The 11,645-nt window shown below is 42.6% G+C and overlaps 2 protein-coding genes across 4 annotated transcripts; one reads left to right on the forward strand and one right to left on the reverse strand.

Moving 5' to 3' along the window:
- Window positions 1–65: 65 nt before the first annotated feature.
- Window positions 66–6,565, reverse strand: zgc:154055 (uncharacterized protein LOC556036 homolog). 3 transcript variants are annotated; one of them, XM_044016455.1, is made up of 11 exons: window positions 6,056–6,564; window positions 5,832–5,882; window positions 5,396–5,504; window positions 5,127–5,252; window positions 4,444–4,617; window positions 2,757–2,974; window positions 2,503–2,664; window positions 1,639–1,780; window positions 1,340–1,560; window positions 1,091–1,242; window positions 66–345 (listed from the first exon to the last, which is right to left on the reverse strand). In XM_044016455.1, exons 1-11 carry the CDS (start codon window positions 6,238–6,240, stop codon window positions 245–247), a joined length of 1,641 nt encoding a protein of 546 aa, XP_043872390.1. In that variant the 5' UTR covers window positions 6,241–6,564; the 3' UTR covers window positions 66–244. The 3 variants fall into 3 exon arrangements, with proteins under 3 accessions (XP_043872390.1, XP_043872389.1, XP_043872391.1); XM_044016454.1 differs by having other exon boundaries at window positions 5,396–5,882; window positions 6,056–6,565; XM_044016456.1 differs by lacking the exon at window positions 5,832–5,882 and having other exon boundaries at window positions 6,056–6,563.
- Window positions 6,566–8,418: 1,853 nt separating this feature from the next.
- On the forward strand, window positions 8,419–11,494 carry fam167b (family with sequence similarity 167 member B). The gene is made up of 2 exons (XM_044016438.1): window positions 8,419–8,800; window positions 10,294–11,494. The coding sequence occupies exons 1-2, from the start codon at window positions 8,516–8,518 to the stop codon at window positions 10,555–10,557; spliced, it is 549 nt and encodes a 182-aa protein (XP_043872373.1). The 5' UTR covers window positions 8,419–8,515; the 3' UTR covers window positions 10,558–11,494.
- Window positions 11,495–11,645: the final 151 nt, after the last annotated feature.

Genomic DNA, 11,645 nt, shown 5'->3' on the forward strand with positions numbered 1-11,645 from the left:
AGTTGAGTTACGCAAAAACAGATGATGACTCTCTGTAATTAGACTAAAAAGCCTCAAACGACACATTTTTGCTTTCTTAAATCAAGTTTTATGAAAGAATGAAAAATAGTTTACATAAAATCACCGGCTGGTCGTCAAGATTCCTGACATGTACACATATGTCCTCGTTCAACATGCTCAACACGTTGACAATGACCATCCATGCACACATATTCTTTCATATTGGAAGGGAGGGTTGTTTCTATCAGCTGAGCACCAGCCTCCCCCACTCAATCACCATGTTTCTAATTTCCTCCTGAGCTTCCTCCAGGTGCCGAGTCTGTTTGGTCCACCTCAGAAAAAAGCCTGTAAATCAGATGTGGGCATGAGTCAGCACCAAGAATCATCGAAGACGGCAAAATACAAACACCAGGGGAGGAAAACACCAGAAAAAAAATGCTGTAACATTGAATAAGTAGAGGATGAAACAAGGAGGAGATTGAGGAGATGTGAGAATGAGAAGGGGAGTGTAGGAGGGAAATGGACTACTTCATTTTGGTTGCCTCAGCATATTTGACTGTTTCTGTAACATCCTGAGTAGTCTCATGTTCTGTTTCCTGTTTTATTTTGAAATAATTACCATTGCTTCTCGTTTCCCTCCTCTGTGATTCCCTGTCCTGCCCTGATGTGTTGCGCCTGTTTATCGTTATCCCTGCACATGTGTATTTCGCCTGCATGTTCTCTGTGTCAGTAAGCGTTTCCAGTAGCCTTTTGACCTCTTTTGTTGCCTTGTGCTCTTTTGGAAACCTTTTTTTGTTCAGTAAAAGGTGTTTTTCTGTTCAAACAGAGGCTGTGGGCGAGTCATGCTTTTGAGTCCACATCCAGTGTTTGTTCAGCCTGATAGTTTCAGCTACATGATAACTTTTATGGCCTCCTATAAACCTCCTATGAAACATCAGAGTGAAGAAGGAAGTATAATATTTTGTACTACTCGTGGGACAGTGTGTCTCTTGTTTTTTTCATTATTGTGTGTGTATTTGTCACCAAAAATGATTGCTGCAAAAAACTAAAATATAACCTCAGGTTTCAATCCATTTCAATCCAAGCTTACCTTTCCACAGCTGCAGGGACTGAGGGTGGACCGAGGGCCAGATTGCCAGCTCAGTGTGCTCATACAGAGGGTTGGAGTAAATCTCTCTCTCCTTAGGTCTCAGCAGGGCCTGGAACAAACAGTGAGTCTTCTTCTTCACTTCTAGTAAACACCTGAGGTAAAGAGACAGACAGGACAAAGCAGGGACGCTGGGTAAAGCAGGCAAATGCCAAACTTCTCAATGTCAGGGAGACAGGACGTAGCACTGACCTCTCCTGATCGCTGTTGCAAAGGAAGGTGCCGTAGTCAGAGGCGTAGGCCTCGGTCGCCAGCCTCAGGAGCAGCGTCTCAGAGAATCCCAGAGCCAGAGGGAACTGACGCCACAGCTGCCACACACAGTCCAGCAGCAGCAGGAAGACCGGCGACTCCTGCTGGAGACGAGTGTGGGAGTAGGCCGAATGGGCACACCGCTGCTGGAACGGGTGTCCCGCCTGAGACACAAACAAATGTCTTATTTGTGTCATTTATTTACTGCACACGTCGACATTTATTCCAAACAGGACACACACCTGCACCCACTCCCTCTCCAGCAGAGCCAGGAAGCCCTCCACGGTGCGGCAGCGCGGGTCCATGATGAGCTGGGCCAGAGTGCTGATGAGCAACGTGGAATCTGTCCCTTCAGAGCCATGAACCAGGACTGAGTGACCGTCCCTGCACAAACACACAAGTAGAGAAACCTTAACACTGCTGTCAGGTGTCAAATATCTTAGCTCTGTCTTCCTCCTGTTTGTTTAGGATCGTGTGATATTTTATTGAGGCTCTATAGCATACATTCAGTCAGGAAGTCTATTCTTTTTACCACATTGGTTGACGTATGAGTGTTTCATCCTGTCTCTGTTGCATGCACATTCTGAAATGTTGCTGTCATTTCCTGGAGCTGACAACCGAGAAAACTGCTGCTTATTGTCCTCTGGCGACTTCTGTCCAGTGGCACAGCAACACATCAACCTATATTCTTGCTGTTGTCGTCAGAAATATGTCGTTTATTTTCCTTCTTTAATCCAAAACACACAGCAGCCACCTCCACATCACCACCCAGTCTGTGTGGTATCTTCATATCTAGCATTTTTTCCCCTCTAAATCATCTAAGAACCACCTCATCACTAATGCCTGCACTCTTTTGGACTCTTTCTGGAGCAGGACTTGGTGATATGGTAAAAAAACATTATAAAATGTTTTCAAATGACCAACAATATCATTATAATATCAGATAATTAAAGACTGAGTTTGCATGTATAGAAGAAAATGGAGTGTCCTCTTAGATAAGAATATTAAGCGTCCTCATAAAGGTCGGTTCTGATACTTGAATGTGGATTATAGCCTTGTGTAAAGACAGTGAGAACAGATGTATGTTGTGTGCTGTGAGCTCGTACCTCTCCACACACTCTGCCAGCAGGCCAGCGGTTGACAGAGCGGTTTGGACGTGCGACAGCCACTTTGAATTCTCCAGCTTACTGAGCCAACGGTCCATATTATGGGATTCATCGCCACAGGCCTCGACCAGCTTAATCAGACTCTCCTGCAGGGCTTTACCTCTGTTTCACACACACACACACGCAGGGTCACAGAGGTTAATTCGATCATTTGGCTCGATATCATTAAAAAGGGGGAATCTGCTCACACACACCTTTCCATCTGTCTGTGCAGTCGCTTCCAGTTATTGTAGCACGACTTGGACTCAAAGCCTCCGCCTGTCATGCGGGCCTGCTGAGCCTGCTGACTCGAGCGCGTGTCGATAATGTAACCTTTGTCTGAGGTGTCGATCACAGCCTGGAGGAGGAGCTCATCTTCTCTGCAGCGCTTCCTGTTGGCTCCTGTCAGTGGCTGACTGCTGCGCATGATGACCTGAAAATGCATAGTTTTGTTAGAAAACGGTTAGTTGTCTTAGACCAATGAGGTTTGCAGGAAACTCCAGAATTCTGGACTCGTGACTTCACTTGGACTTGAACCTTTTGACTTGAAAAGACTTGCTACTTTCCCCCAGAACCCAAAGATTAAAAGTATGTTATTAAGGAGAGCTCTCTATTTTTCATTGTGTATATGTGTTCATCTGTTAGTGATGAGTGGATCTTTATGCTCTAAAATCGATTCATAAAATCAAAATATTGATGCGTTTGATACTTCAGTCATTTGAGGTAAAGTATATCATTAACAGGAACACAGTGGAAAGTTACTAAACTACTGAGATCTTGTCTAAATGATATGCGGTTGGTAGGAACTACGTTTTCTTCCGCCTGGGCAAGTGCATAATGGATAAAAAATAACATTGTATCTATAAAATAATTATTTATAATCAGTCTAATTTGCTGTTAAATTAATATGTGTAAATGAAGTGTATGATTGTGTCCTCTGTTTGTTTTTTCTGTTGTTTAAAATAAAAAAATAAATATTTTTTCTTAAAATTTACACATGTTAAGGTGTATTTTCACATCGCATCGTATCATATCGGTATCACCGATACCAGCCTGAATTTGACTCAGTATCGGATTGGAAAGCTAATCGATCGTTACTATCGGTCTGTGCGTGTTCTATGTCCAATCAAATGAGTTGTTTTGATTCGACAGCATCCATCCAATCAAATTGCAGGACAACCAACGAACAGGAAGTGTCAAACAACGCGCCTCCGGTTAGCAAAAATTATAGCGAAGACAGTTTGAGTATAAAAACAAACTACGAGGTATTTAACAGAAAAAGAATTACAGTATGAAAAACATGCGGGTAGAGGATTACAGACGCAGCTAAACAACTTCCGACTTCGACATTTGCAGTCGCACAAAGAAGAACGGTAAGTTATGAATGAAAGCTAACGTTACTAAGCTAAGTAACGTTAGCTATGGCTGTAAACTCACTGTTCTCTGTACTGGGGCTGCGTTGTGTGTGTGTCTGCCCTCATAAAACCACACTTCATAAATCACTAACTAACTAATAAAATAAGTTTTACAATATACATGACCACGTAATGTTTACCACACACACACACACAATGAGATGAGGTAAATACAGGACAGGACAGAAACTGCTATGAAACGAGTTAAAATGCAATTATATACCATAGAAATACTATGTTTGCACTTTTGTACAAATAATTACAGTTTTCAAATGTCTATTATTCAAAGGAGTTTTTAAAATGAGGAATATTCGTCTAAAATATGAGTTGAATGTTAAAGAATGACTGGTTAGTAGTGCAATAAGGAATTGCAAGGTCAGCACCATTTTTTCTGCAATTTCAATTGCTCTTGTCATAGTGAATAAATATGTAAATAAGAGGGTAAGGATGTAGTTGGACACACACATGCTGCAGGAGAGCATCGTACCACTCCGTTCTTTTGGTGGTAGTAGCACAGCACCGGGAAGCGTCCTCCCTGTCTGAACTTGGCCACTTTTACCAGCATGTCATCGTTCACATCCTTAGGAACGATGACAGCTGTGGTGTAGCTGGGACACACTGAGTATTCTCTGTTTACACTGCTCAGTCTCCAGCTGCCATGCTGCAAACAGAGGAGAGAGAGAGAGAGGTGATTCACACAGAGACAAATAACAAGCATTTCATTTGGTCACATTGGTCACTGTAGATAGATCATTTAAAACTGCATTTGACACATGTCTTTAATCAAATGTTATGGTTCACAAAGCAGACAAAGCCCCGTCTGTTTCCTCTGAAGTCGACCTGATGACAAGTACAGATATCTTCCATGTTCAGGGGAATATTGTGCCTACAGAACACACGGAACAATGTTCCGCCCTCACCGTGGCAACGTGCTAATCCCAGAGGAAGATGCCTCTCACTTAAACATGAATTCAAGCTGTGTGCAGCACTCTAGAGTTAAGGGGAATACAAATGAAAGCTAAGCAACGGGGATATCCTGAATGTCGACCCCCTGCATTCATGCTTTCCTGTCATTTTCCCGTCATGTGGGTGTGGGTGGTGACCATTGTTGTTTAAAGGTTATGAGTGAGCATGTGTGCATGTTCTCATACAGAGTTTTATGTTACTTACGAGCTCCTTCGTGTGATTGAAATACTTCTCAGGGGATGAGAGACCCCAGGGTTCCTGCAGGCTGAGATCAGGGGGTCTGTAAAAGAACGGATACGTCTCCGACACGCGATCCAGACACGACAGGGTCTGCAGGGAGTGAGAGGGAGGTTATTGTAAGACATTGAAATAGAGATTGTTATCAGATTTTCAAGCATGCATGACGGAGAAGAGGACGCGTGAGGCGTGATGTACACAGAGAAATAATGTGATTATCTACAGTATTATTATACCTCAATAGAGTGTGCGATGTTGAGACACTGCTCCATGCCTGGGATGTCGAGCTGCAGCACTCGCAAATCTTTACACTTGAGGGTTAATGTCCCCGAGGATCCAGATATCCTACACACACACACACACACACCATTATGAATCTCAGAATACAGTGAAAATAGAAGCATATGTCCAGAAAGTTGGACTTGCAGCAAAATATCAAGCCGTTTCGGCAACATGTCAGCTTTGACGAGGCCACGCAGCAACAGACTGATAATAGCAAGCAACTCACATGAGTGTGTGTGTGTGTGTGTGTGTGTGTGTGTGTGTGTGTCTGTGAGAGGCAGGAGAGAGAGTTGCTGCAATCTTGTTGGCAAATTTCCTTCTGCAGCACTGAAAGCAGCACAGAGAATAAAAAAAGAAACTGGAGGAGCGGCAACACAAATGTTGTCCAACCTTTCACTGCGGCCTGAGAAGGGGCCGGAATAGCCCCAGAGGTTTTCCACACTGGTTAAAAAGATTTGAGGAATAATGTCATTAAAAAGTGTGGGGAATCATTCACATGTGGCACCGGTTAGTTATTGTCCGTGCAGATGTTTGTCATCTCAAGAGAAAGATTCATGAAGTCATTCAAATTAGATGATAAGATGCAGTGATGCTCAGTTCCTGACCCGCCTCACCTTTTCTCAGTGGCATCTATGTTTCTGAGGAGCAGCAGAACCTGACGAGCGCTCCCCTCCTCTCTCTCCGAGAAGAGCAGGTGGTGGCCGGTGACACACAGGGTGCCTCTGCTCGGCGGGTGCAGGGGCTGCCGCAGCACCACGTTCTCCACGTTGGCTGTCTTGATGTGCTCAGAAAACTCCATCAGAATTGACGAAAAAACGATAAGAGCAACCCTCAGCTCCTGGACGTTTCACGCACTCACACACACATGTAGAACTGCTCCCCTTCTCCAAATCACTTCCTCGCCTCTTTCTCGCTCACAATGAAATGAAAGCAGCAAGCCTCCTGCTCTGTCTACACCTCTGACTGTAGTTTAGCTTTCTGTTTGTTTGACGATAAAGGGGCTAAAAATAGGTTGTGTGAACACGGGAAGCCACATTATGTAGCTACACCTCCTCAAACACAGGTGACAGCAGCAGCAGCAGCAGCAGCAGCAGAGAGGCAGAGATCTGTTAATGGAACAACAAAAAACCCAAACTGTGTCTTGGGTTGACTGAAAACGGAAGTGCTCGCTTCCTGAGACACTAACATGTGTCACTATGTTGCTGGTAAAAAAGTTTGAACAGTGGGGAGAGAGAGAGAGAGAGAGAGCACTGATGTGTTTGTTTTACAATAAATGACCACAAGATGGGAGCACACACACACACACACACACGCACACTGATTACAACCTAAACAAAGCAACACTAAACCTTATAAAGTTCCTTAATTACCTTCATTAATTCACCTGTCCGCTCTGTCCTCATCGTTCCCTCAAGTTTCCGGTGTGTGATTTATTTAGTAATATTATATATATATATATATATAATTATTATTTTACTTTTTTAATCCAGGCCAACATTTTTTTTTTACTCTGTAACAAATGTGAATTAAAACATTTGTGTCAACGTGTGTTAGAGAGAGAGAGAGAGAGAGTGAGAGTGGTGTCTTTGTGAATAAAAAGTGCTATACCAGTAAAGTTTGATGGTTTGATTGCAGATTCACACTGTGCTAAACTGTATTAAACTTTCTGTGAACATCTAAACAGCTCAACATGGCCAAGAGGAAAGGAACTGGGCTTCTAACCAAGGGGTTGCTGGTTCTATTACCAGGATGGTACATCACTCCTCAGGTGCAGGTAAGTGCTGCCCCCTACTCCTACACCCAGTTTGTGTGTGTATACTGCTATAAAAAATTAAGGATGGGTTAAATGCAGAGGTCAAATACACTATCACTGATTTCTGTGTCCAAAATTCTGATTCTAAAATGCTTGTAACACATTATTGCACCAGTGCTTCTTAAAGTGTGGGCTGTGGCCCACTTGTGGGCATTGGAGGTACTGCAGGTGGGGTGCAAAACATTCTACAATGTATCAAATGAATTAAAATGTGTATATATAAATTGTTCTGCTAGAAAAAGAAATTAAGATATTTAAATATGTTAAGTAAAATGTGTGTTATTCACATTTTAATATGCTCTTTTTATTTCAACATACAACAGGACTTCACTATTCATATTTAGATTATTTTGTTTATGATTATCTTTTGGAATAGGGGACATGTTTTTATTTGAACTTCATCTTTTTTGCTTCAATGTTGCATTGTTGTTGATTTACACACGTTTTACTGACTTTTTACCTGAAGGTTGGGACGTTCTGTTCTACACTGTTGCTATGTCAGCTGTTTGTGTCAATAAAAAAAAAGTGAATTTAAAAAAAAATTTAGGTGACAGTGAACACAAGAGAGCCAGAGTCCACTTTAAAATCTGAAAATCCTCTGAGGCATCAGCCAAACTTTAAACCATGACTCTGATCAACACAAAAGAGAATCAATAACATATATTTTAGCTTTTATGTGAACATGGTGATAAATAAAAATAATAATAATCAGTCCACTTCATTTTATACATATAGAGACAAACAACCATCCACTCTCACGCCTACGGTCAATTTAGAGCATCCAATTCACCTAAACCGGAGAACCCAGAGAAAACCCACACACGAAGGAGAACATGCAAACTCCCATACAGAAAGGTCCTTGTTCCGACCACGTCTTGAACCCAGGTCTTCTTGCTGCAAAGGCAACAGTGTGAACTCCTACACCAACCGTGTGGCCCTGAAATAAAAACGTATTCTATTAATTTAAGTGGTAGATAACGGATGGATGGATTTATATTGAATGAGCCGGCCTGCAGTACCGTCACGGCCCACTAGGAGGCCGCGGCCCACAGTTTGGGAATCATCAGGTGTCCCATGTGTTATGCCTCCCTCCCCTTGTGTGTGTGTGGGATGGGCGGTCACTCTCTCACATAAGGGAGAGTTTTCCTTCAAAAACCTGTTGCGCTCTAAAACCTGAGTACAAAACTTCCGTGGCTCCTCGTGACTGTCCACAGACTGCGTGTCCACTGCGTCCTCTCACTGACTGCGCGTCCGTGGACAGATGGATCACACAGAGAGTGGAGATGAGTCCTGTGAGGGAAACACCGAGGACCTGGACAGCGTCAAAGCGCTCACGGAGAAGCTGAAGCTGCAGACGCGCAGACCGTCGTATCTGGAGTGGCAGGAGCGGCTCCAGAGCGGACCGTGGAAGGACAACTGCGCCGCCGGTGCAGACGGTGCGGGACCCGCGGTCATTCTGCGCAACGAGAACTCACAGCTGGTTGTGCGCAACATCTGCGGCTTTGACACCATCGATGACGCGTTGGAGTTCCTGAGAAAAGAGCTGGTAAGTTTTGCTTTATGACTTTATTTCACCAACTGACATTTGGTCAACGCTGATCAACATTTTTCATGATCTGACATTTTATTGACCAAACGAGTATTCTATTAATCGAAAAAATAATCTGCAGGTTAATTGATTGTGAAAATAATCGTTCGTCCCAGCCTTAAATGGAATTTAGAAAAATCCAATAACAAAAAATAAAAAAACGAATAAAACAAATGAATAATTATCAGCGTTGTTTTTTTGGCAAATGTATTAGTTTAGAGTCAGCATTTCCAATACGCTTCAAATCTGGTTCTCGATCCAGATATTGACCAAAATACACAGTAACACTGAAGTATAATTACATGTCTGTTTGTTTTTAAGCAAGATGTTTTAAGGTAAACTGAATCCTGGATCATTTGGAACATTTGATCAAAATAAGTTTTTAACGTTTTACGTAAACAGAGCAGACACTGCTACAAAAACACAATCATCTTAAAAGGTTTCATGTGTCAGTGATTTGCTCTGCATCAGTGACCACACTTTAATTCAAAGCATCACCACAGTGACCTCATGCAGTCCTGCTAGTCTAAATAACAATACAGTTTTGAAACAACTTGGAGGTCTGTTCGCTCACAGTCGTGCAGGCTCTTGCTGCCCATATATTGCACAAGTCAGTGATTAACACCCTCTAATGAGCAGATTAAACTGAGATTAAAACAGTCAGGGAGTGCAAACGTCTGCCAGTGTCTGTGTATGGATCACAATCATCTCCTCCTTCAGCCACAACCTAGAGTGCATGCCCGGAAGATGGAATCAAAATATGTTGTTTACAACTTGTTGTTTAACTAATTTAGAATCTGAACAGTTGTGATGCCTTTGCAACTTCATCGGCGTCACATGCAACCAGGCTTCTGTGGGACGATACCAGCTGTCAATAACACTTGTGTCCACTTGTATGTGTGTGGTGCTTTATTGTCTATTTTCCTCTTATTGGGAACATCGTTTACAAAATGTATTGTCATGTTCTATCGAAGAATGACATTAGATTAGATCACTTATTGTCATTGTGCAGAGTACAAAGACAAAGAAAAGCAGTTTGCGTCTAACCAGAAGTGCAGAAAAGTACAATTGGGTATTCAAGTATTGACAGTTCAGTACAGAAGGTGGTTTAGAGTATTATGAATTAAAAACATAAATATGCACAGTGTATTAGCTGTTACCTTATTATACATATGGCTGCGTAATATGAGCAATGTATGAATAAACATGTCCAGATATGTGCAATGTAGTAGCAGTAACATTATTATAGTAGCAAGAATAATATGGATGTTTGCAGTGTATTAATAGAATATTATTATAAGAAGGGTTAGGGTCACTAGAAACTAATGCCGTGTTTTGGCTTCAGGAGAATTTTATTCATGATCTCTGTAAAGATGACAGCTTTGGTGGAGATAATAAATGTCATAAATCCACATGCTTCACACCCGTCTAACCCTCTGCTGCCTCCTCAGCGGGAGATGCAGGTGCAGGACAACCGTCTGGCCCGTCAGCTGATCCGTCTGCGTGCGGAGATCCACCGGCTCAAAGTGGAGCAGGTGTGCGACCGCCACAAGGAGATGCTGGACGACGCGTCGTACGAGCTGGAGGAGTGCGGCGAGGAGTCGGACCTGCTGTGTGACATCCCCATGAAGGCCGCCTTCGCTCTGTCCACCCCACTGAAACACCTGGGCCTCACCAAGATGAACATCAACTCCAGACGCTTCTCACTGTGTTAAACTCTCTCTGCATTTCATCACTGCTTCTGTGCTTGTATGGACACATTATCACCAGGTTATTTCCTCCTCTGAAGATCTGGAGTGCCAGATACCGGTGCCAGCAGTGAAAATGAAAATAACGACATGCACGAGGAAGCTTCTGTGTGCAGACCTGTACATGAACACTCCCTTCATGCCAGCACACCCTCTTGCTGGATAGAGTCTGTAGTTACACAGTTTAATGTGAACTCAAGTAGAATAGACTGATTTAGGTCAATGGTAGTTAGGGTTTGGGATGTAAAAGATACTGACACATAGACAAGTGTGCTTTTAGGCCTCACCTGATAAAATCTACACATGCTTTGAATATCATGAGGATATGTTTACCATGTTACCTCGCCATTAGACAACAGCCCTTTACTCGTTCACTGAGGTAAACGCAAACAAGCAAACAAACGCCACCGGCAACAGAGGATCAGCAACTTGTGGCCGCAAATGTAAATTTGTTTATTTTCTCTGTTGACTTTGGTGCAGGGGCGTGAGCGCTAAAGTTTTCAGTTTAAAAAAAGAACGTAAAATTAGAGATATGGTCCAATCTAATCCAATCCAACTTTATTTATATTTTATTATTATTTACATTAAAAAACAATGTTTTCCCCTTCCATTAAATTTGAAGTAACACATTCCAGTTGCTCATCAGTAAAACAAAGCAGAGAGGAAGTGAGAGACTCGTCTTCTTCTCACACAGCAGACACCACTGCAGTGACAGGACTCAGGAGGCTGCTCCACGTCGCTGAGCAGTGACCAAATGTCTTCTGCTGTAAAATGATTTGTCACATGTAGACGTTTCTCTTGTTCATATTGTGTCAAATGATGACATGAATAATGTGTGTGTATACTGTATATGAATTTTGAGTTCTAAGTTGTATTTCCTTGGAATAAACTTTAAAGTTTAAAAGACAAATTGTACAATCCGCTAATCTTTGGGTTAATGCTCCTTCATGGTCCGCACCATGTCATCCGTCCATGCACAGTAAATCTATTCTTTCCTTTCCCACAAGACTTATGAGACGTACTGCGTGAACGCGCCCCTGGAGGCGTTTTGCAGA

The sequence above is a fragment of the Solea senegalensis genome, unplaced genomic scaffold (genome assembly GCF_019176455.1).
Source record: "Solea senegalensis isolate Sse05_10M unplaced genomic scaffold, IFAPA_SoseM_1 scf7180000014498, whole genome shotgun sequence".
NCBI lineage: Eukaryota > Metazoa > Chordata > Actinopteri > Pleuronectiformes > Soleidae > Solea > Solea senegalensis.

Coding starts and splice junctions, on each gene's coding strand:
- fam167b (XM_044016438.1), top strand. CDS start 8,516: ATGGATCACACAGAGAGTGGAGATGAGTCCTGTGAGGGAAACACCGAG. Junction 8,801..10,293: donor AGTTCCTGAGAAAAGAGCTG/GTAAGTTTTGCT, acceptor CTGCCTCCTCAG/CGGGAGATGCAGGTGCAGGA.
- zgc:154055 (XM_044016454.1), bottom strand. CDS start 6,240: ATGGAGTTTTCTGAGCACATCAAGACAGCCAACGTGGAGAACGTGGTG. Junction 2,975..4,443: donor ACCACCAAAAGAACGGAGTG/GTACGATGCTCT, acceptor ATGCATTTTCAG/GTCATCATGCGCAGCAGTCA. Junction 1,781..2,502: donor CTGGCAGAGTGTGTGGAGAG/GTACGAGCTCAC, acceptor GTGTTTGTGCAG/GGACGGTCACTCAGTCCTGG.